A 25,829-nucleotide genomic window follows, 5' to 3' on the forward strand; every position below is an offset into this window, starting at 1 on the left:
CAGAGCTCCATACCATAGGAGGGGTCTATATTGACCTCCAACATGGGAATTTAAACAAACAAAAAACAACAAAACTAGCATTGTTTTTGGACAAGGCTTTAGTGGGGAGAACAGGGACTACTTGTGGGAAAGTAGTGTGGTCTTTTGGGGCTGCTTTTCACTTACTTTGCATCACAGAACTTTTAGTGTGAAATGGAAGCCCACGTTGCTTGGTTATGCACACTGTGTTCTGCTGTTGTCAAGGCTGTTGGGAGCAGTAACCGATGAACCATACATTCTACCAGGTCAGTTACGTTCTGCAGTTGCCAAGAGAGCTGCAAGTAGTACTTTCATCTATATTGTTCACTCTTCAAATAAGGAAACTATTGACTCATTTCTAATCTCACCTCTTTTGGACAAAGATTGAGACTCCTTTGATAATTACTAGAGCAAAACCAAATAATCCAGTTAATGGATAGGGTCTAGGTGATGTCAAGAGTATGACTTTATGGCATTTTTTGACTTGAAGCCAATACTAATATATTATACTTAAATGTTCTTGATACTATAATATGTCTGCTGCTAAAATATATTATCTCCTTAAATCCACATCAAAAACCGTACAAAGGGGTAAGTATTCTCATTTTTTCAGTGAGGTAACTAAAACTGAAAATATTACATAATTTGTTCAGGGTTACAGAATTTTTATTTCATTTGAGGTCTATCTTGCCTTCAAGCCTGTGCTCTTTATATTATTCAGTGCTGTTATCTGTAGCTCTTTCCCTGGTACCAAGTGGTCAGTGCTGCAGAGCTTGAGGAAAGAAGGCAGCCAAGAGAAACTTGGATGTAGGTAGAACCTAATTTGGACCTGACTCTGCAGAGACGCCAGTTGTACTTCCCCTGGGGTGTAACTCAGAAGAGTGGAACATTTCACTCCAAATGTGACTTTGGAACAGACTTAAGTTCGGGGAAAGGCCAATCGATGTTTGCACAGTGGGGTCAGTCATAAAATGATGCAAACTAAAAGGGACCTTAGAGATCACCTGATCTAACCTTCTCATTTTACAGGAAACTACAACCCCAATTCAATCATCTGATCTAGGTTACAGTTTTTGAGAGAACCGGTAGAGGAATACAGTCTGCTGCTCCAGGGCTCTCTGCTCTCACTCACACCACACTGTTGCCAGTCGTTGGATGCTGGAGAACTCTCTTCTGTGTCTAATATTCTGACTTTCTTTATCACATAGGTATTTCAGTATCTGTAGACAAGATGGAACCAACTCCATTTAACAGACGGCAATGGACTTCTCTATCGTTGAGGGTTACAGCCAAAGAACTTTCTCTTGTCAACAAGAACAACTCATCGGCCATTGTAGAAATATTTTCCAAGTAAGTGCTGATCCTGGCCCCAAAGGACCATCTGTCTTGAGCAAACATCATCACCTGTCAGGGAGATCACTAAAGGAAGGACATGGTGTCTAATGACTTTCTGGAGCACCTTCTGGATTTTAAGTATCACACAAGACTCTGTGACAAAGGAAGATGATAATAATCAGGAGATACATTCTCTATACTCAAATTTTTGTTCAGTTTGGGAAAGAAAGAAATGTAAACACAGAAGAGAATTATGAAACACATAGTTATTAATCACAATGTTAGCAAGTCCAAAATGAACGGGAGTAAGGACTAGATATGGGATAAGAGAGAGTATGTGACTACCATGGATAGAAGGCTTTCTGGTTGAGGTGAGGGTGTTTGTTTTTGGTTTTGGGGATTTTTTGAGATAAGTTTTGAGGCAGGTTTTTAGTTGAAGGGAGTGTTAGGTGCTCTCTATGCCTGCGTTGTCTAATAGGGTAGCCACTACATATAAGGCTATTTAAATTTAATTAAAATAAATTTAATTAAATTAGATTCATTTAAATTAATTTCAATTAATTAAAATTAAATTACAGTTAAAATTCAGTTCGTCAGCTGTACTAGCCACATTTCAATTGTCCAGTGGCTATGTGTAGCTGGTGGCTACCACACTGGATATTGCAGAAACATGTCGCCATTGCATAAGTTTCTGTTGACCAGTGTAAACTCTGTAGGCAGACTGCAGTCTACTGGCTGCCTATTTTAGTAAATAAAGGTTTATTGGAATACAGCCATGTCTTTTTGTGTATTGTCTGTGGCAGCTTTTGTGCCACAACAGCAGAGTTAAAGCAGAGACTGTATGGCCCTCAAAGTCTAAAATATTTACTATCTGGCACTTTAAGGAAAAGTTTATTGACCCCTGCTCTGGACTATGGGTTTTTTTGATATGAGGGCCCCTTTCCTGCGTATTTTATAATACTAGTGTGTAGCATGACAATTAGAACATACTAAGCACTCAGCAAATGTTGAGGGAATGGCATAAGTTAGTAAGATGGTAAACACATTAACTTCACTCAACTAGAGATGCCATAGAGCTTAGGGAAGATGGTCTGTTTACCTCACTAAGTAGAATTTCTTACTGTATAGGAGATACGTTTAAAAGAAGGAAGATGGGAAAGATTTAAAGAAAGTGACTGTGGGAGCTATATCTGGAGTACAGCTAAATACCAGTAGGAAGTTTCTGTAATCTACCACTGTCACCTTTTCTTCAAATCCATCAACCACTTGCTCTGTGGAAAACACTGCCCTTCCAACCTGTTCACCATGGGTATCACTTAAGGTGGGCTAGAGAGGGGGGAGAGTGCATAGCCTTTCCCCCTTCTGTGTTATGCATTTTATATTATGCTGTAAATTTATGTCAAGCTTATATTCTTATCAAAAAGAAAAGAAAATCAATAAAGATATTGCAGAAAAAAGGATCCAGATCTGAAAAACTATTAAGACTTAACTCCTGGCCTCAAGGAATGTAACAGTATAGTTTAGTATAATTTATATTAGTAGAAGTCCTCAAACTTCCTTCATTTTAAGACTCATGTGAGATACTTGTTAATAATATGGTGTTTCGATTATCTATTGCTGCATAGAAAAAAATCTCCAAAATTTAGTGTCTTAAAATAATAATAGCATTTGTTTTGCTTTGAGTCTCCAATTAGGGCAGTGCTTGCCTCTGTTCCCTTCACCATCCTCGGTGTCTCAGAACTGGGGCCATAGTCATCTAAAGGCTTACTCACTCGTAAGTCAGGTGGTTGATGCTGGTAGTCATCTGGGCTCTCAGCTGGGGCCATGATCAGAATACCCGCATGTGGCTTTTCCATGTGGCTGCTTGGCTTGCTTTTCTGGGTTTCAAGGGCAAGCATCCAGAGAGGGAAGGAAACAGGGAACAAAGAAGGAAGGGAGTCAGAGTAGGGGTTATGTAGGCTTTTATGACCCACCCTCAGAAGTTATACAGTATCACTCTTACCACATTCTCTTCATTAGGACTGAGTCATTAAGGCTGCCTCATATTCAGAGGGAGGGGAATTCTACCTTTTGGTGGGAGAAATGTCAGAGATTTGGGGGGACATATTTTAAGCCATCCGATATGGCTTCTCAACTCCTCCCTTAAAGATTCTGATTCAATGTATCTGTGATGGGCCCCAAGAATTTGTGTTTTTATAAAGTGTAGTCTAGTGATTTTTAACTTCAGGGAAGTTTAAGAAGCACTGGTAATGGAAGAGATGGACTTGTGAACTTGAACATAAAGCAGAACAAATAAGGGTTATTTGTTCAAGTAAAGATTCAAGTAAAGGATCATGGACGCTGAACGTGAATAAAGGAAATAGGAAAGTAAGCAGTCGAGCATGAAGAAATACAGAAGGGAGAAGGGATTGGTACAGTTCAGTTAGGGCCAGATGATGGAAAGCCTTGAGTCCCATGCTGAGTTTGGGATTTAGTTAGATAAACAGCAGAAACAATGGAAGGTTTTTATGATTAGGCTTGTATTTAGAAAGATGCTCTGGCAACAATATAAAAGGTATATTGGAAAGCTGACAGACTGACAGCATGGAGACAAGTTCTGAGACTCTCTTGAGAACCCAAGTGAAAGTTATGGAGTGTGGCGGGGGGCAGGAGGAGTGGAAAGAAAGGGGAGGATTTGAGCCGGTGTTGAGATGTGATTAATGGGATTTGGAAACTCTCTGTTCTGCAGAAAAACTTCTCTACATTCTTGCCCTTTTCACCCTCCCCAGCCCCACCTCTCTTTCACTGAACTTGGTTTTCCCTTGACATGCATTCTATCTGAGTCGTGCCTGTTTTTTTTATGCATACTACCCTGAAATTTTCTGGGACCAGGAGTCAGGGGTGCTATCTCTCTGCTACTATTTCCCATCCATTGTTTTTTGTTTTTTTTTCTGCCTTGTTCTGAAGTTCTAAACCTGTGCTTTGAGCTTATATCTAACCATAGTATCCTTATCCTCCCCATCATGGCAGTCGTGTGCCAAGCTCCTTGCCTTCATGGGGGACCATAGCTTCCCCTTCATTTTCTCGTCAGTATTTCTCAACATTTTGGATGAGGCAAATCTTCCTTGTACAGGATGCTCATCATCTTGCCTTCCTCCAAATGCTAGTAGTTCTGCATGATATGGTGACAGCAAAAAAAAAAAATGGGGAGGGGAAAACCCCAATAAGATTTCCATACATTTCCAAATGTCCACTTGGGCCATTAATGCCCCCAGTGTAGAATCACCGACCCACATAAATGACCTGTCTGATAGTATGGACTCATCATTTCTTCATTTCTTATTTATTTACTTATTTATTAATAATGCACCATGTGGCTTGTGGGATCTTAGTCCCCTGACCAGGGATTGAACCCACGCCACAGCAGTGAATGCACTGAGTCCTAACCACTGGACGACCAGGAAATTCTTGTGGACTCATCATTTCTTAATCTTCCATATGTCTTCAATCTGCTCACTGTCTCCCACGCCCCTGTATCTAGTCCCAACCTTTTCATCACCCAGAATCTGTCTCTGAAATGTGTGTTTGGAAAACCTACTTTCTAATTAGAGCCTCCTGTCCTACCTATTCTACTTTCTTATTCCCACTGACCTTGCTCTTTGGCCAAACTGGAATACCCAGGCCATGATTGTTGGTCCCTTTCCTGGGTTCACTTCCTTCCCTGCCTAACTCGGTCAGTCACTTTAGTTAAACTTTCACCCTTCCTCAGTTCCCATCCCAGGGTTTTATTCTGTCATCATCCATTTCAGACAATTCTCAAGATAGAGGATTTGGGTCCTGTAGTAGCACTGATGAGAGGAAGTGGAAAAAAGTTGCTCATTTTAGGGGCTTCTTAATCTTGCAGAGAGAAAATGCAAAGGAACCTTAAAGGCCACCTTCTCACAGCATAGTAGGGTGACTGTCTTTTCACCACAAACGTTATAAAGGCAAATGGCAGTTATGCAAAATTGTAAATCCTGAACCCATTAATAGAATCAGTGTGTCAGGTACTGTGGTAGTGTCTGTCTAGTACTTTTCTTCTGATGCATAGATCCTTACTATTGAACTGGTTTTGAAGGATGAATAGAATTTTATTTGGTAGGCTGGGAGGATGGTGGTGACATGGCAGAGCAAGAACAGTCATAGGAAGTAAGGCACAGAAATGGGAAAGAGCATGGGGCGTGATGTGCGTGTAAGACAGTGAAAACCAGAGAAGCAGCCTGGATTCCTTCTCCAGGTTTCATACTTGATAGAGCCATATTGCTGATACTGCTTAAAGCTTGGAGGATTCACTCACAATAGGTTCCCAAAGCAGATTGCAGGACTGTTTTCCACAAAGCATACATTAATTTCTACTTCTAACACTACTGACCTCATTTTCTCTTATTTTGAAACAGTCTGTCTTAGAGAATTCTAATTCTGTAATTAGAATCAGTAAATGGGGTTTAGAATTAGTAAATCCTATACAAGTCTAGTTAAGAGACCTTAGGAAACCTTGGGAGGTTTGTGATCAGAGGCTAATATAAAAATGTTATTTGGAGAAAGCTTCATCTGGCTGCTCTTTATAAGATTAGCTGGGCTTTACTTTCTAAATGTTAATAACGTTTCACATGAATATGTACATAAGAGTCATTTTTGTAGCATCATAGTTTATGTCTCATGAGTGCTTTATAACTCCAGATTGATTTATTTTATTAAGCCTCTGTACTATCTAAAGCATTAAATCTGAATAAGGAGGATGCTCTTGATGAGTCAGTTTGAACAGCCAACTTTGGTTTCACTCACCAATGACTTCAGCATGGAAGAATCCTTTGCTTGATTAAAAGTTGACTCTTTTAGTAGAATTCAGTTTCTTGGTTCTCTTTAACTTATTTTTCAATTGATTAATTTATTTTCTTTTTTCTGGGCTATGCTGGGTCTTCGTTGCTGCATGGGCTTTTTCTCTAGTTGCAATGAGTGAGGGCTTTCTCTCTAGCTGCGTGCACAGGCTTCTCTTGTTGCAGAGCACAGGCTCTAGGTGCTTGGGTTTCGGTAGTTATGGTTCGTGGGCTCTAGAGAACAGGCTCAATCGTTGTAGCACACTAGTTTAGTCTTTCTGAGGCTGTGGGATCATCTTGGACCAGGGATTGAACCCATGTCTCCTGCATTGGAGACACCCCTAGCCATCAGGGAAGCCCATGACTCATATGAAGGGAATCTAGCCCAGTGGTTTCCAAACTATCCTAATTGAGTTCTTTAGAGGAACTTCAGAGGTCAGTTCTGGGAAGACAGAAAGATCTAAAGGACCAAGCATGTGACCTTTCACTCCAGAGGTCCTGCTTTGATCCCTTTAATGTGTGAGGTTCTAAGTTATCATTTGAAAAGAGGATTCTCCAGCAAAAAGAACTACTGATCTGGCTAACCTTTGTCCCATTCCTCTGACAAATAAGGAACTTGAGTCCAGCATTTATGACGAAAGATCACACCCCAAGATAGTGGCAGAGCTTAATCCAGGACACTTAATCCCACCACCACCATGCCTCCCCTCCTGTCCCTGCTCCTTCCACTCTTGTTATAACTGTACCCATTCCATAGACCCAAGAAAGAACAGGTTTATATTTAGTTTTCTGTGACTGTCCTTCCATCATTAAGAAAAACTTTGACCTTCAGATCTCTACTTCTTTGCTTCCCTGTACTATTTTAGTGGTGAAATAGTTCCAGAAGAAAATGCATTGCCTAAAACTTGGGAATTTCCATTTTCCTTTTTTTTTTGGCTCAGTGAGACCTTTCCTCTATTTGAGGGCATACAAGCAAAAGAGTCATGGCTCAGGAACTCTGTTCTCTGGCCTTAGAAAAGTTTGAGACAGTTATTACTCCCCAGATAATTTTAGCATCCTCCATCAGCTGCCTGCCTCACAGCAGATCATTAATAAGCAGTTGCAAGATTAAATTCTGTATGTGAAGAGGAGGCTGGAGGACAAGAAAATCTAGGAAGGGAAGAGGGATAAGCTTTTAATTATAGAAATCTCATGACAAATATTTTTTCCCTCAGATTTGAATCTTTTAAAATGCCTTTTTCCTCCCCATCATAGACCTTCACATTTTGTGTCAGAATAATGCTAGTTGCTCTGAGCATATCTGAGGAAAATCTAAAGCCTGAATCCTAATCTAACATTGAATTCAGAAGTATTGTATCTCAATATCTCTCAGCATTCAAAGTGTCAAAATGTAAAAGTACCAAGGACCTTACTTGGAAGAAAGCAGTGGTGTGGAACCTTTCTCCCAGAGTATCCACTGTTTAGCAAGTACCTCATTACAAATAAAGGGTGGTGATTTTTGAGTGGGAGTTTCAAAACACAATTCAAGACTGCCATTGGCATATACTCCTGTATCTTACAGATGCCCCAGTGCTAAAAGAATAGGACTAAAGATGAAGACTATTTGGATCTTTCTTTAAATCTGTGTTTCCTATTAAGACAGTAAAGGGAAGAGAACCTCTGAGCTTATTTACCCAACTAACCATGGTGTAAATTGTTCTCCTTGGCTTGGAGAACAATTGACCAAGAATCAACCTGTCTGCTGATTGGACTCTGGCTTTCATATATTGTATTATATTGCTGTAATATACTGTAGATTATTACCCAAGGAGTGTGGAAACACAAGTTCAAGGCCAACTTTAAGTTCCTTTCTAGCTCTAATCTGCTGTGTTTCTGCATTTCTGTTTTTAGGGACTCTCAGGTACATTTCACTTTTCACTTTCAGATACATTAGTACAAGTGGGGAAAAAAAAAATACAAAGGGCCATTCACCAAAGCACTATTTGTAATGATAGATAACTGTAAACAATCCAAATGTCCATTAAAAGGACTATGGGTTGATAAATTATAATGGAAGAGGATTGCCAGGGTTACCAAAGACTTCTGTGTTGCTTAGAAAAGTTATCTAAAACATATTGAGGAGATGTTTGTTAGCCTTCATCTTAGATGACCTCTTGCCACTTTTTTCCACATTTTTTCTTCCTTTAGCTTCTCTGGAAGTCTCTTGTTTTTCCTCCTACCTCTGTTCCTTCTGATTCTCCTACCTCTGTTCCTTCTCTGTTCTCCAATAGAGAATGAGAACCTCTTCTTCATATTCTGACTGCTCATTGTTAGCGTCTCCAGGACTGAGTTCTGAGCCTTTTCTTACATTGCACATTCTTCATAGATGATATCACACACTTACACAGCTTTCATTCCATCTGTGGACAGACAAGCCCTAAATTTATATTGTTCATTCAGATCTCTCTTTCCAGCTCTAGAACATGTATCTGATCACTGCCACCACCAAAGGGATGTTTTGGTTAGCATGGCTAACACAGAACTCTTCATCCTCCCTGTCCCCAACTTTGCTCCTCTGTCCATTGACTCAGCTGTTGAAAACTTGGGAATCATTCTTGACTTGTCATTACCAATCCTGTTGATTTGACTTCTGAAATACACCTCAAGTCTATTCACTTTGTCTCCAGTGCTACCTCCCTGGACCTTCCAGCATCGTCTGTCACTATTGCCACCTCCATCCTGCACCCCGACTCTGGTCCATTCTCCACACAGCATCCAGTGCTCTTTTAAAAACATAGCTTGGGGACTTTCTCAGTTGTTCAGAGGTTGTTAAGACTCTTGCAGTCTCCAGCAGGGGGCATGGATTCAATCCCTAGTTGGGGAACTAAGATCCCACGTGCTACTCGGCATAGCCAAAAAATAAAATAAAAACATAGCTTGGATTAATGACCATTCATTGTACCATTGACCATTCATTCATTGTACCTAAGATTACATTCAAAATGCTTAGCATAGCCTGCAAAGCCCTTGCTGCCTGGCATCATCTCCTGACCTCTGCCTTTCTCAATGTGCTTCAGCAACATTGGAGTTCTTTGTGTATCTTATACATGGGAGACACTGTCTTGCCTTGGGGATTTTGTGTGTGCTCTTTTTCTATGCCTGGAATGCTTTTCTTGCTTTATTTTGCCTGGCTGACTCCTGATCAAACTGTAGATTTCAGCCTAAAGGTCATTTCCTCAGCAAGGCTTTTCTTCACACACACACACACACACACACACACACACACCCCACCCCACCCCACCCCACCCCACACCCGCCTTCTCAATTCAGTTCCTTTGTTAGATTGTTTAATAATACTCTGTCCTTTGAAAGATTTATCACTATAGTATGTGTTTAATATTTAAACTATAAGCTGTCTGAGAGCAGGAACTATGCCTTTTTTGGTTATTTTTTTCACTACTTTTTCTCTAGTGCCTGGAACATACTTTTTTATAATTTTTTTGCCGGTGCCACTTGGCTTGTGGAGGCTTGTGAAATCTCAGTTTCCCAGTCAGGGACTGAACCAAGGCCATGTCAGTGAAAGCATGAAGTCCTAACCACTGGGCCACAAGGGTCCCTGGTAGCTCAGATGGTAAAGAATCTGCCTGCAGTGCAGGAGACCCAGGTTCAATTCCTGGGTCAAGAAAATCCCCTGGAGAAGGGAATGGCAACCCACTCTAGTATTCTTGCCTGGGGAAAGCCCATGGGCAGAGGACCCTGGTGGACTACAGTCCATGGGATCAAAAAGACTGAGTGGCTAACACTTTCACTATTTCTTGAATGAAAACTCAAGCTGTTCTAAGAGAAAAGTAGATGAGGTATCAGTTCAGTTCAGTTCAGTCACTTAGTCGTGTCTGACTCTTTGCAACCCCATGAATCACAGCACGCCAGACCTCCCTATCCATCACCAATTCCCAGAGTTCACTCAAACTCATGTCCATTGAGTCGGTGATACCATCCAGCCATCTCATCCTCTGTCGTCCCCTTCTCCTCCTGCCCCCAATCCCTCCCAGCATCAGAGTCTTTTCCAATGAGTCAGCTCTTCGCGTGAGGTGGCCAAAGTATTGGAGTTTCAGTTTTAGCATCAGTCCTTCCAATGAACACCCAGGACTGATGTCCTTTAGGATGGACTGGTTGGATCTCCCTGCAGTCCAAGGGACTCTCAAGAGTCTTCTCCAACACCACAGTTCAAAAGCATCAATTCTTCAGCGCTCAGCTTTCTTCACAGACCAACTCTCACATCCATACATGACCACGGGAAAAACCATAGCCTTGACTAGACGGACCTTTGCTGGCAAAGTAATGTCTCTGCTTTTTAGTATGTACAATATTATTTGTTATAAATATGTTGCAAATACAGTATTATTTTAAATTTTTATATATTTTAGATGTTAATCTCTTATCAGATATATGATTTTCAAATATTTTCTGGCATTTCATGGTATGCCTTATTGAAAAAACTGTCTTTTCCCTGTTAGATGGTCTTGGCACCCTTGTCAAAATCTTTTGACCATGTATGTGAGGTTTTATTCTTGGTCTCTCTATTCCATTCCATTGAACTATATGTCTGTCTTTATGCTGTTACCACACTCGATTTTTAAAACAATTTTGGTAATATATACATAACATATAATTTACCATTTTAACCATTTAAGTATACATTTCAGTGGCATTAAGTCCATTCACACTGTGCAACCATGCTTTTGTTCTTTATATAGCTGTGTAGTATTCCATTACATGAATACATTATAACTTATTTACCGGTACTCTGCTAATGGACATTCAGGTTGTTTTCAGTCATTCGCTTTTACGTTTAGTGCAGTGACAAATAATCTAATGTAAAAGTTATTTTTGCTTATGTGAGTGTACTTATAAATTCTGGAAACAGAATTGGCAAATTGTAACATTTATGCTTTTGTAATTTTTGTAAAATTGACAAAATGTCTTCCCTAGAGGTTTTATTTATTTACCCTCAGTGTATTAGCTTTTTTTTCCTTAAAAAAAATGTTTTTTCCTACTTAGATAAGTTCTTAGTGTTGTTTGAATTTTTATTTTGAGGCTAAACATTCTTATTTTTTGTTTGAGTCACTTGATATTTTCTGTGAACTCTGTGTTTATGTTTATGCCCATTTTTCTATTAAGTTGCTTTGTTGGTTTCTTGCTGATTTGTAAGAGTTCTTTGTATTTTAGGGAAATTGGCATTTTGTCTGTAATGTGTTTCAAATATCTTTCTAGCTTGTTATTTGACTTACAGCAGTTCTAATCCCATTTTTCTTCCATAAGCTGTGGTCAGTGAAATCCCAATTGTTTTTGGAAGTTCTTTCACCCTACCCTTTAAGAAAACTCTGCTCAGTTTCAGAGTATTACTCAGTCTAGTGAATGAGACACTGCTACCTGATTGTTAAACTTTAAGCGGTAGTAAGACCTTAGAAATCCTCTCACGATCACTTAATTTTGTGGATGAGGCCCAAACAAGGGATATAACCCAGGTTACATAGTAGGAAAGCAATGATGTTAAATCTAGGAGTTCCCTCTGGCTTCCATTTTGGATGCGGTTGTTCTATTTAACACACACACCGAGGAAGTTCTGAGCTTGTGAAGGTATTTATGAGTTGAAAGTCAGTTTTGGTTAGGGAATGAACCCTTTCCCATATTGTTCTTTATCTCCTTGTCTCATCTCCTTTTCCCTGCCCGAATGCCTTGTAAATTCTGAAAGTCTGCCTTAAGTCAGGAACAAGTGACCCATTGACCAAGCCCTTTTCTAGGGTTGGGGGTTAGGTTGGTGAGTTCAAGCCCTGCAGGCCAGTAAGTTCTAGGCATGCAGGCCTCACGTGGTGGGGATTCTTCTAGTGATAGTGCTGTCTTCAGTGTTTGACTCAGAGGCTCTGAGGAAGCCCCGTTAAGCCGGTTCTGAGTGGTCTGGAGATTTGCTGTGGCCTGGACATCCCAAGCCTTTTTTGCCTTCAAATGGAGGAAACCTGATCACCTCTGAAAAGCCCTGGGACTTCAGTTGTTCTTCAGGAATCTTCTGAGCAAATAGTAAAAATGATAAAATAAAATGATTGAAAGTAATAATAAAATTAAACGAATGAAATTATAGAAGCCTGTTTATCAACTCTAAGATGCCATCGACTGTAGGCTGGGCCATTATTTTATGCATCACTAAAGAGAAAATACTGTTAATTAAAAGAACTAATGGCAACCCACTCCAGTGTTCTTGCCTGGAGAATCCCAGGGACGGCGGAGCCTGGTGGGCTGTCGTCTATGGGGTCGCACAGAGTCAGACACGACTGAAGTGACTTAGCAGCAGCAGCAGCAATGCTTGCTTAGCATAGAAACTTTTCTCACGAATCACTCTTACACATATATTAAAAAAAGGAAAACAATTTTTCTTTCAATGGCAAATCGAAGTGTATTCTCATTAAAGACATTTCAGTGGCATTTAAAGGATGTATACTACCTTCAAATATATTTAACTGAGCAAGAGCGACAGTAGCAATACCTTAGGCTTAATTTACACGTGTCCAGGCTGTTTGACTACTTCTTGATCATTTGGCTGACAAGAATTGTAAGATTTTAGAGGCGTTAATGAGTGGGGAAAGTGCAACCTAGGGTTAATGTAATACTGTATCCTTTGACTAATTCCAAAGCATATATATACATAGCTTTTTATACATTTTTATACATCATTTATTCTTCCCAGCATTATAGTAGATCGTTTTCTAGGTAAGGAAACTGAGGCTTAGAGAGGTTGACTTGCCCCAGATCACAGTAAGTAGTGAAACTGAGACTTAAAACCCTAGGCTTTCTGCTGTCTCCATTTTCCCAGTGTTTGACCTCATTGTCTTGGCTCTTTCTCTTAGAGCAGTTGACTGTAACAGTCCAGGAATTGAGGGCTGCCCCGATTCTCTGCTTTTGATAGAGGTGACTGAAGATAATCCTTGGCACAGATAGGTGTGCAGAGTGGTTTTCTTGAAGTTTGAAAGTGTAAAAATTTAAGTTTAATTTGAGGATATTCTCTTTTCCCTCCTCTTCTCTAAGGTACCAGAAAGCAGCGGAAGAAGCAAGCATGGAAAAGAAGAGAAGTGTAAGTATTTGGAAGCCCTGGGACGTGTGGAACTTTGTGGCCACAGGTCATGTGGCCCAGCCACCTGTGGCCTCTTGGGACCATGGGCTCCATGTCAGCTGAGCCGGGCCTTTGTGCCAGCTGGTCTCATTGGTGAACTATTTGCTCGGGAGAACTTGGCTCAGGTGCAGAGAATCTTATTTTTTTTCCCTGAGGTCTCCTTTGAGCCACTTTTTCTTTCCTGAGTTGAGTGAAAGACAGAAGGCCAAGTACTTTGCTTGTGGTTATAAAATGGCTTACTGCTTCTGCTCAAATCAGGAGACAGGGCTTCCTAGGCCGTTTCTTTTTTTCCAAGTCAAACAACCAGAAAGTCTCTCTGCATTTAAATGGTAGCAGCTGTGCTGCTGTTGTCATTTCCCCTGGGTTCTTTGTTTAAAGCAAACTTCTTGACCCAGTCTAGTTAGCAAATGTCTTAGCAGCAGGATCCACCAAAGGCGAAAACCTCAGAACCAACTCTCGGCCCTACCCATTTGTACTTTCCCACTGGCTAACTTCCAGTTTGGCTGGGTAGTGTATTTCTTTTGAAATCTTACTTGATTTCTTCATATGAGGGGAAAAGCCTCACATATTTGGGCAAGAATTCTTCATTTGTCTGGCATTACACAAGCATCCTCCTGGCTCTTTTCAGCACCTAACCTATTTAAATGAGTGCAAAGCATGCCTCCGTCACTTTGTCTTCTCTAAGGGGGCAGTGCTGACTGAGTCTTTGACAATTTTCCTGTAATTCAAGAATGGAACCCTTCTGGTGCACTGTAAGAAAACTTACCGTCATTTCACTCAACTGCTGGTTTCTTTCCTACTCTCTCTGTCTTGCTTGTTATTTTCCCCTTTCTCTTTTCTTCATTCCTTTTTTCCTTTCACTCATTCATTTTAGCAAGTATTCAGAGTGCCCGCTATATGCCAAGCACTGCTTTAGGCACTAACACAGACTACATCTCTGCCCCCATGGAGTTTATATTCTGGTGGGAGAGACAGACAATAAAGATATAAATAGCTATTGTGTGCTGTGTAGCAGGTATAAAACAAAATGAAGCAGGTAAGAGGGATGAGTGTAGTGGTCAAGGAGACATTTGAGCAGAGGTCTGAGGACGGGAGCTAGGGAGAAAAATAATTCAGGCAGAAGATAAGAGCACATGAACATTCCTCAAGGCAAGAACATCCTAAATGTATTTGAGGAATAGGAAGAGAAATGTCATGTCCAGTTGTTGTGAGGACGTGGACCTTAATTCTGATTAAATGGGGCCTTTGAAGGGTTTGTGCAAAGGAGTAATGTGATCTGACTGAAATTTTAAAAAGAGGAGGAAGAGACTAGAGGAACAGTAGCAGAAACGTGAAGACCAATTACAAGACAATTGCAGTGATTTAGGCAAAAGATGATAATAGATTGGACTGGAGTAGTAGCTATATGGGCTTCCCACATGTCTCAATGGGTAAAGAATCCACCTTCAATGCAGGAGACGTAATTGATGTGGGTACAGTCCCTGAGTCAGGAAGATCCCCTGGAGGAGGGCATGGCAACTCACTTCAGTATTTTTGCCTGGAGAATCCCAAGGACAGAAGAGCCTGGTGGGCCACAGTTCATGGATTGCAGAGTCAGACACAACTGAAGTGACTGAGCATAGCACAGCACACAATAGCTATTTAGGTGATGAGAAGTGGTCAGGATTTATACTGAAGGTAGAGAGGAAGAATTGCAACAATGCATTTGGCCCAAACACCAGGAAAAATGCCATTGAGATCAGGAAGGTGGCAGTAAAAACAAGTTTAGAGAAGGGAAACTATTTGTTAGAAGCTCAGCTCAAGCTCATTTTGGACATGTTAAATGTAATTCTTTATTAAGACTTCCAAGTAGAGATGTCAAATAGGAGCTTGGATGTACAAATCTGGAATTGGAAGAGATCCAACCTGGAGATGAGATGTGTGTGTATCAAAGTATCAGTGGTTTGTAAAGATAAGAAATAGATGAGATCACCTGGGGATTGAGTGTAGCTAGAAAAGAGGTCTGAGTACTGAGCTCAGGGGCACCTTGCCATTTAAAGGTTGGAGAGAGAAGGAAGAACCAGCAAAGGAGACTTAAGAAGGAGCAGCTTGTGAGATGCAGTGAAAAAAGAGAATGAAATACTAGATGTCCAGTGAAGAAAGTGTTTTCAGAAGGCAAATTATTAAGTCAAACACACAGATAGGCTAAGAATTGACAATCGGATTTGGCAACATGAAGATCATTGGTCACTTTGTGCTGTTTGGCAGTGATGGGCTAAAGGCCTGATTGAACTAGGTTATCCAATCAAGACAGTGTGATAACAAAAGTTGATACCACAAGTGGAGATAAATTTATGGAGCATCTTTTATGTGTCAGGTCCTGAAAGCACTAAGAGGAATAAGATGTGGTCCCCGCCTTCAAGGAACTGCTTAGAGTTTGGAAAGTAGGATTTATTTTATTTTTAAAATCAGATAGTATTCTCTTTTTTTAAATATTTATTTGATTTTTGGCTGTGCTGGATCTTTGTTGCGGCGTGTGGGCTTTTCTCTAATTGCAGCAAGTGGGGACTACTCCCTAGTTGCAGTGCTTAAGCTTCTCATTGCAGTGCCTTCTCTTGTTGCGAGGCACAGGCTCTAGGCATATGGACTTCAGTATTTGTGGCTGTCAGGCTTAGTTGCGCCACAACATGTGGAATCTTCCTTGACCAGGGATCAAACCCTTGTCCCCTGCATTGGCAGTTGGACTCCCAACCACTGGACCACCAGGGAAGTCCCAGAAAGTAGAATTTAGAATCTCAGTGTGGTAAGTACCATATTAAAGAAATATGCAAGGTGCTGGGGGAGAATTTAGGAAGGACTCATAACCTGGACTATGTCATGTCAAGGAAGACGTCCCAAAAGAAGTGGTGTCTGACTGAGCCTGAAGGATGAGTAGGAATTAGCTAAACAAAGTGGGCAAAGGAGTGGTAGGGGAAGCAGCAGGTGCCCAGTGTGGAGGCATAAGAGAACAGGCACATCTGACAGTAGAAAAGACAGTTGTCCCACTCACCAAGATGGAAAATTCAGGACAAGAGTGAGGAGTGAAGGGAGGAGAGGGGAGACTTCAGATTTAGACAAGGATGAGTTTAAGATATCTGTAGGATTTCCAGGTAGAACTGATAGGTAAGGAGAAATATCTGGCTCAAGTTGTAGGGTGTGACTCATCCATCTAGATGGGTGAAAGACATCATCTATAGAAAAATATGTAAAGCGACTAAAGAGGATGACCTAAAAAGGCAGAATCTTGAGGGACCCCACCATATAAGGAAGGAACTAAGGAAGAGAGACCTGTTTAAAAAGAAAAACCTGAAGAATGTCTAGAAAAAAATGGGAAGAAATCTAGGAAAAAGCGATGTCACGGAAACCATATAAGGAAGGAAATTTTGTAAAGGGGGGAGTGGTCAATAACATCAGATGCTATAGAGAGATTAAATAAAATAAAGGAGAAGTGTCCATTGCAATTGGCAGTTGAGGTAAAAGGGTGTGAGCAGGTGATTAAAGAAGAAACAATAAACAGGAAAAAAAATGCTTTACCTCACTAATAATCAATGAGATATAAATTTAAATAACTGTGAGATATAAATTGTAACCTAAACAGTAGGCAGATTTTTTTAATTGATAAAGTCTACTAGGCAATGCCTATTAAAATTTTGGATATGTTTAATACCCATTGATCCTGCAATTCTGCTTGTAGGAATGATCATTGAGAAACACAAGTGAAATAAAATAAATGTAAAATGATGTTTATTTCAGGATTCTTTGTAATACTGAAATGTTTGAAATCAGATATTTATTAGTGAGGAAATAGTAAATCATCTACATTATAATAATATATCAAATGTTATATATGATATATCATATGGTGAAGATTTTATGTAACATGGAAAGGTATCAAAAGCACATTAAATGATTAAAGCATTTATGTGCAGAATAATGAGTATAGTATGATTTTGTATAAAAAGAAAGATATGTATAAAAATAAGGAAAAATTTGAGAGCATGCGCAGCAAACTGTTGACAATGGATATCTTGGTTAGGAGGAGCAGAGGAGTCAAATAGACAAAATTGAAGCATATATTCAAGGCTTATATATATATTCCTATACTGACTATGACTACCCCCCACAGTTAGTTTTTAAAAATACTTTTGTTAATAAGAAAAGTAATAAGTTAAAAATAAGATAATGAAATGAAAATTGTAAAGAAGTAATTGGTGATCCTGATTTGTGCTAATTCAGAAGTGTTTTGGTAGCAGAATTAGAGGGAATGGAAAGCAGTCAGGTAGGAATAGCAGCTACACAAGACCCTTAACTGCGAAATGTGGGAGACAGCACTAGATGGAAGAAAACAACATTGAAGATGGGTTACTTTTTTTTAACAAAAACGTTTTATTTTGAAAAAATTTTGGATTTATAGTTAGAATTATTAACTTAGTACAGAGAGCTCCCATAAAGCTCAGCCTACCTTCCCCTAATGCTAGCATGTTCTATAACTATGGTACATTTATGAAAACTAAGAAATTAACTTTGGTGTAACCCTATAAGTTAAACTAGACTTTATTCAGATCTTATCAGTTTTTCCATAAATGACAGATGGTGCTTTTAAGATCTACCAGACTTGTAAGAGGTCTAATTTGTCTCCTGAAGAACAGGGTAGAATGTATGTATAAATTTATAGCGGCAGCTGTTATAGCGGCAGCTGTCCAGGTGAAAGAATACTTATATTCTGGGAAAGCGAGATAGAGACTCATTCAGGAGCAAGTGGGTAAATCTGTTTCGTTAGCAAATGCTGGGATCAGGTTACATGATAGCTTGGATTTCCAGGAATTGAGCCCTTCTTTTCTCTTCCTCTTCTATTTGCATTTAGGACACAGAAACACAGATGATCAATACCACCATTGGTTACATTTTCAGTTTCCTTTCAAGTCTGGGATATGCCACATCTTGAAATCTGTGCTGTTTGGACAGTTGTCTCCATAGTGACTGGCTGCCACTTTTCTGAGTAATTCTTAGCCTAGAAATGTCTTCCCCTCCTTGGAAGCTGTGCTTCCAAGTAGTCTGTATTTCCAGCCCACCGCTGTATCCTACCAGACATCATCCTGCTTTTAAGATGAAGATTCCCCTGCCAAGATCTCAAACATTAAAACTCATTTGACTCCACCTCTTCATTTTGCGGGTGGAATAACAGACCCAAAGAGAGGAAGGGATTTGTCCAAGGCCCCTTCCAAGTCAAATGTTCCTGCAGAAAGGACACTGTTGCATGTCCTGAGTGTGCCTGATCCTGTTTTAGGCAGCTGGTGATGATCGAGAGGCAGCATCCACAGAGATTCTCAGCCTTGCTGGGTAGGATGCTGGATGTCCCTTTGAGAAAGGAGGCTGTGGTTGTCTTGCAACCAGTGGGGCCCTTGAATACTTGTACCCTCCTTGACTTCCCACTGCCTTATTCTAGGAAAATACTTGGTAAAATGTTAAAACCTCGATGCAAATGACATCAACTAAAATGTCACCTTATTACCCCTCCTCCACCACCTTACTCTGAAACAGTAGAGACTGCAGAGAGAGTAGAAGGAACAATAAGAGACTGTAACTCCAGCTCAGGATTTGAGAGATGACTGGATACTGTTTGTTGATCATTATTGTGAGGTGTGGCTGGAGGAGTGAGGAGGGCCACCCATTTAATAATAGTCACCACTGTTGGTCAAATACAACATACGTGCTTCTGTATAGGTGCATTGATTGTCCACAATAGCCCTGTATGGTAGTTTCCAGAAATTAGGAAACTTGCCCAGGGTCGTTTGGCTGGATGAAGCTGAATTATATAAGCATTATATGCTCATTGTAGGCAATACAGATATCATATGTAAGTGATGGGGATTTGCTGTATAGTATAGGGAATTATGGGGCTTCCCAGGTGGTGCTAGTGGTAAAGAACCCACCTGCCAGTGCAGCAGACATAAGAGACATGGGTTTGATCCCCTGGTTGGGAAGATCCCCTGGAGGAGGGCATGGAAATCCACTCCAGTTTTCTTGCCTGGAGAATCCCATGGACAGAGGAGCCTGGTGGCTACAGTCCACGGGGTCACAGAGTCAGACACGACTGAAGCAACTTAGCACAGCACGGCACATGGGAAATTATATTCAATATCTTGTAATGACCTATAATGGAATATAATCTAAGAAAAAAAATCCCTGAATCACTTTGCTATATACCTGAAACTAACAACATTGTAAATCAACTATACTTCAGTTGAAAAAGAAAATAAAGAGAAGAAAATCTATTCTCGCGCTCATGTTCAGTCATGTCCAACTCTTTGCAACGCTATGGACTGTAGTGCGCCAGGCTCCTCTGTCCATTGGATTTCCCAGACAAGAATGCTGGAGTGCGTTGCCTGGCCTGTAGCCCACTGTCCAATGATAACCCAGGCTGCTTCTGTCCCATACTCTTTTCACTGTGCTGCCCAGTCTGCTTTCAATTCTTGCTTTTGTCCTGTGCCTTTTTGCTTCTCTTTCTTTCCCAGAAAGCCTACAGCCACTGCTTCTGCCCCATCTTTTCTTGCCCCGAGTTCTGAAGTCTTGGACAAATAACATGACCTGGTGGTGCTGCCAAGAGTGATGACAGGGTCTGGGGCCTTCAGTGCTGTTCCCACCCCAGCACTTTTGAACTTGTGTCCTTAAGAACTCTTTTAATAAAACAGTACATTTACTCCTCTGTTAAAATGCCCCTCTAAGGAATGTCCTCTACCTAGGTCTTTGTTTGGAACGTTGCTGATACTTCATCACACAAATCCCTTTCTTTCAGGTCATCACAAGTCAAGTGGAAATGACAACTTGCAAACCATTTACAAATAACATCAAAATTATTTGATATTCCATTGAAGCTTTTTTGTGTGACACTGTATTTATTTTTATTATACAATGAAAGCACATTTATTATAAAAAAAGAAGAAAATATAATCAAAATGCCCATTAATCCATGATCCCCAGCTGCTGCTACTAAGTCATGTCAGTCGTGTCCAACTCTTCGCAACCCCATGGACTGTAGCCTACCAGGCTCCGCTGTCCATGGGATTTCCCAGGCAAGAGTACTGGAGTGGGGTGCCATTGCCTTCTCTGATGATCCCCAGAGGCAACCTATTAACATCATGATGTCTTTTCTTCCAGACTACTTTTCTGCATTTATATTTATAAACATACATGAGTATTATAGGACTTCCCCAGTAACTTAGCAGTAAAGATTCCACCTGCAATACAGGAAAGGCAGGAGATGTGGGTTTGATACCTGGATTGGGAAGATCCCCTGGAGGAGAAAATGGCAACCCACTCCAGTATTCTTTGCTGGAAAATTCCATGGACAGAGGAGCCTGCTGGGCTAGTGTCCATGTGGTTGCAAAGAATCTCTCAGACATAACTGAGTGACTGAGTACAGCACATGTGTATTATAACATGAAATCATGCTGTCATTTTTTTTTTTCCTTCATTTTTTTGGCCTTGCCACATGACTTGTAGGATCTTAGTTTCCCTGTGCTTAATTGCTCAGTTGTGTCTGATTCTTTGTGACCCCATGGACTGTAGCCCGCCAGGCTCCTCTATCCTTGGGGATTCTCCAGGCAAAAATATTGGAATGTGTTGCCATGCCCTCCTCCAGGGAATCTTCCCAACCAGGGATCAAACTCAGGTCTTCCGTATTACAGGAAGATTATTTACCATCTGAGCCACCAGGAAAGCCCAAAAGTAAAAGTCTCTCTGTTGTGTCCAACTCTTTGAGACCCAGGCCAGAATTCTCCAGGCCAGAATACTGGAGTGGGTAGCTGTTCCCTTCTCCATGGAATCTTTCCAACCCAGGAATCGAACCCAGGTCTTCTGCATTGCAGGGGGATTCTTTACCAGTTGAGCCATCAGGAAAGCCCAAGAATACTGGAGTGGGTACCCTATCCCTTCTCCAGTGGATCTTCCTGACCCAGGAATCGAACTAGGGTCTTATGCATTGCAGGAAGATTTTTTATCAGCTGATCTACTAGGGAAGTTCCCCTGGGAACCAGGGATTGAACCCGGGCCCACTGCAGTGAAAGCTCCTAACCACTGTATCATCAGGGAATTCCCCATGCTATCTTATAAATAGCGATTTCCATTCAAAAGTGTCTTATGAGCATCTTTTCATGTCAATAAATATACTTTAATCACATGTCTCTGAGAAAAGTAGTGTCCAGTTACCAAGGCAAAATGCCACTTTGATTCTCAGGGCTTCTGTTTGAGCAGGGCAGGGCAGGTGAAGTTGGAGACCCAGATGACTCATCCATTGTGTCTCAGGAGGGAGCCCAGAGCCGAGAGTGCTACTGGCAGTTAAGGTAGCACCAGCTTCCAGACCTGTTTTTATTTTTTACGATTTATTTTATTTTTTGGTTTTTGTGGTGGGCCTTTGTTGCTGCACATGGACTTTCTCTGCAGCAAGAGGGAGCAACTCTCTAGTGCTGCACACAGCTCTCATTGTGGCAGCTTCTCTTGTGGAGCACAAGTTCTAGGCACTCAGTCTTTAGCAGTTGTGGTGTGTAGGCTAGTAGTTGTGGCGCACGGGCTTAGTTGCTTCGAGGCATGTGGGATCCTCCAGGACCAGGGATTGAACCTGTGTCCCTTTCATTGCAAGGCAGATTCCTAACCACTGGACCACCAGGGAAACCCCTGGACCTGTTTTTGTTTTGTTTTGTTTAACTTTTTGTTTTGTAGTGGGGTATAGCTGATTAACAGGGTTGTGATGGTTTCAGGTGAACAGCAAAGGGACTCAGCCATGCATGTGCATGGAGAAGAATGGCAAAAAGAGTAGAACCCAACCTGTTTTTTAATTCTCTCTTTTCCAACAAGAAACCTTTTCATGCTGCTTCTATTTCTGACCCATACATGCTTCCCCCAATGAAGCATCTTGCCAGCTAAGATTTAAACACAAAAATGAAGCAAAGTTGTTCTTCCCTAAGTTTCTTTTCTCAAGTCTTGGCGTTACTTGAAGTGGCTCTCATAGTGTATTCAGAAGAGTAATAAGGTGAGAGACTTAATTCCCAATATAGCTGCTAATCCTGGTTAATTCCCTAGACTCTTTCAGTCCTAGGTGGTTTGTCCTTTCTTAGTCGAAAGACCGGTGAGTCACAGACTGCAGGAATGGAGGGCAAGAAGGTGCTGGAGTTTGTGCTTTGTTGGAAAGGTGCTGCTGCTCACTTTATTTAGGAGTGCTTTCAAGGTCTGGGACATTGAATTTTACTTCACCAAGCATGTCTCCTCTAATTATTACAGAGCAACATGGACAATTTCCAGATTGTTTTCAATGTCTTATATGTATCAATTAATTGCAGTTTGACCCACTGTCTTAGATGTGTGTCCTTGCATCAAGAGAGGGAGTAGCAGTGGTGTTTCATATGAAGCCTGGCTATTTTGCAACCAAAAGGTCTGGAAAATAGTGAATTTTCTAACAGAATTTATACATGACCAACATGTAGAGAAGAACAGCGAGGGGGGGAAAAGGATTCAGTTATTATGTAAAAATAAAATTTTTTCATGTAAATTATGTTACATATGATGATATATCACTTATGCAATACATGTAAAAGTCTGGTGGTTGCTTTAAATTTCCAAAAATAGTTTCAATTCTTGATGCTACTATCCACAATTATTGGTATTGTGTAGTGTAAGTTATACCACATCTTTGTCTCATTTAAAAGAAAAAAACCCAGTAGGATTCACCACGTAATTTTGTGGCATGTAATAATGAAATTTTATTAGTACATATTTACAGGATTTAAACTAACTGGTAATTTGCTTTTTCTTTCTGTTTTCCCCATTAATCTCGGTAAAAAATCCCTTGTCTCCAATGTAACTATCATTAGATCTGGGCTCTCCTTTCTTCTCATTTTGTCCTTATAAGGCTATCCTGTTTTATCACTTCCTGCTTTAGCTCCTGACTTTTTCTCTCTTCCCCTCTCCCTCTCCTGGGGTGGATGCTTTCTCCATGTGGCAGGGCTGTAACTGTTCACAGCTGTCGGAGACGCCAGTGGAGCAGGAGCAGCTTGGAGTTTTAACTTTCATTTTACAAAGAACAACATGTTTGAAGGTTTCAGCAGGCAAGTTATAACTGGCATTCACTTTTTGTTCTTGTAGAACACTGAAAATCTCCCCCAGCACTTTAGAAGGGGGAACCTGACTGCGTTAAGGAAGAAGTGGGAGAACCCAGTGCTGGGAGCCGACTCTCTCCCAGACTCAGTGCGAAACAGCAGCGCAGAGGTCAGGCACAGAGGCGACCCTCCTCCCGCTGAAGTGGTGGGCAGCTCTGCCTCTGGGGTCCAGGCTGACCGAGAGAAGCTAGTCCAACCCAGACCTAAGATCAGATCGCCTCCTGAAGTTCCTACTAAGTACCCGCACCCCCGCATCAAGGACAGCGAGCATCTTAAAGACCGCTCAACAGAAAATAAAAAGATGGAAAATTGTCTGGGAGAATCCAGACATGAAGTAGCAAAACCCGAAATGAGTGAAAACGCAGAAACTGCAAACAAAATAGAGAAATACAATGTTCCGCTGAACAGGCTGAAGATGATGTTTGAGAAAGGTGAACCAACTCAAACCAAGGTAAGGATCGGGTGGGTTTAAAACTTGAAAAAAGGCCAATTCAAGTAACTAAACAAAGCTTTTTTCTAGTCTATACTGTTTGAGTGGTGACGAGTACGTGGTCAGTATGTCTTTTGATTCAAGTTAGACGAGTAGTTAATAAAAAGTCTCAGATGAATTATTTACAGAAATGCTAAGATTTGTGGGTCTGTGACCCAGTTTCACATGAAATTAAGTGCACACTGGGATTCAGGTCGATACCTAGAAAGGAAGAGAGTTTGATGCCATCTGGGTTATGTGTTTTCCTACGCTTGGCCTTTTAATTTGTCTTCCTGTGCCTTTTGTCATTTGTAGCTTTGGGGGGTGGAATTACTGCTGAATCTCTCTCTGCCTGGACACAGCTGCAGGCTGAGTGTTAAGGCCAGAGTTTAACATTAAGACTGAGGCTTAGTTGTCTTCTTGCTAGCTGAATCCTTTCTCTTCTTAACTTCCTCATCTGTGCCTTCCAACAAATGTTTTCTATCAGCTAAAATCCTATCCCAGGAAAAATCATTGAAAATAGCCAGACTAGCTGTAGCCTTCAGGAGTTTTGACTTGCAAATGCACAGGGTTGCATTTTCCTACAACTGCTAATGAAATTTGATCCTTAGTGTGGAGTGCAGACCAGGTCCCCAGAGGGAATTACTTAACTAGAAAATGAGTTACATATGCTGGTGACTTATAACACAATCCAGGGGCCGCAGAGCTGGTCAGTTTTTCCAGTTTTCTCATACTTTCCTGCATATCTGGCTTTGTACATGGGGTTCGTTTGTTACAACAGTCATTATAATGAAATAAACAGATCTGATGGGGAGCAAAGCCATCATTTACTCTAGATCACATCTAGATGGGAAAGTGGACTTTTTTTTTCCAGCTAAATATTTGGTCCAAATGTCTACATTTGTGAAGTAATGGTAGGAAGTGTTTCTTCTGAGGCAAAAATTAAATAACTCATCCTAGAATTCCTCAGTTATGTTTGATGCGATTTAGCCATCCCTTCTTGTATCTTGCAGTGCCTGTCGCTTTTCTACTTAGGAAAGTTCTTTAGTGTTTGGCGATCATCAGTTGAGGATATAGAAAGAATTTTTAAAGGTTTGCAAAACTAGACCCCTTCTCTCTGCATGAGTTTTAACTCTATTTTAACACAAACCAGTTGGCAAGAGATGTAACCACAAAGCAGTTTTATGACTTTTCTTAAATTCTCTTCCCTCTCAATTTCGAGTCCTCTAGGCCTACCAACTCCCCTTTTCCCCTTTGGGGTCTTAATTTTTTAAAAAAAAAAATTTGTTTTAATTTAAATGGGAAGAAGAATTTTAAATAGAAGGAAAAAATGTCAGAAATCCTAAATAGAGAGGAAGGGGCTTTGTTGTGTGTCAAAGCGCCATTGTAAGTCCTCTCCTCTCAGACCCTGTTAAGGGCAGGACGGCTGATGTCATGGCAGCATGCACAATGTAGATTCAGTGCAGAAGGCTAGTACATGTCAAAACTGGCCTAAGGTTGGAAATGACTGGGACTGCAGCAAACAAAATGCTGATTATGTGTAAAGATCTGGTAAGAGACTTTTTTCTCATAAATGTCTGGTGAAAGATGGGTTAGAACAAGCCTATCTTTTTGTGGCTGGTCAGAATGGAGAAAAAAAATTCTCATATAAAGGAAGATTCTACTGGATCAGGCTGGCATTCAGCCTGATTGCTATTGGGTCTAGGAAGATGGAGGGGTTCTAAGACTGACCAGGTCTTTTGAGGGGGAGCTTTTTAAACTTCCTGATTAAATAGTCATTTGTCCTTTAATGACTGCTTAGGGAGTGTAAAACACAATTGACATTGTTTTTGTTTTCTATTTTTTGGCCTCACCTGAGT

The 25,829-nt window shown here is 40.8% G+C and overlaps 1 protein-coding gene across 4 annotated transcripts in view; it reads left to right on the forward strand.

Annotated features, from left to right (window-relative positions):
- LIMA1 (LIM domain and actin binding 1) overlaps positions 1–25,829 on the forward strand; it is a 92,114-nt gene that overhangs the window by 32,394 nt on the left and 33,891 nt on the right. For all 4 annotated transcript variants that reach the window (XM_055394473.2, XM_055394475.2, XM_055394474.2 and 1 more), the window contains exons 2-4: positions 1,227–1,368; positions 13,248–13,293; positions 23,488–23,952. In XM_055394473.2, the coding sequence (XP_055250448.2) occupies positions 1,250–1,368; positions 13,248–13,293; positions 23,488–23,952 (630 nt within the window). In that variant the 5' untranslated portion in view covers positions 1,227–1,249. The remainder of the gene's footprint in view (positions 1–1,226; positions 1,369–13,247; positions 13,294–23,487; positions 23,953–25,829) is intronic.

The sequence above is a fragment of the Moschus berezovskii genome, chromosome 6 (genome assembly GCF_049115385.1).
Source record: "Moschus berezovskii isolate FMDL1 chromosome 6, NW_MosBer_1.0, whole genome shotgun sequence".
NCBI classification, from domain to species: Eukaryota; Metazoa; Chordata; class Mammalia; order Artiodactyla; family Moschidae; genus Moschus; species Moschus berezovskii.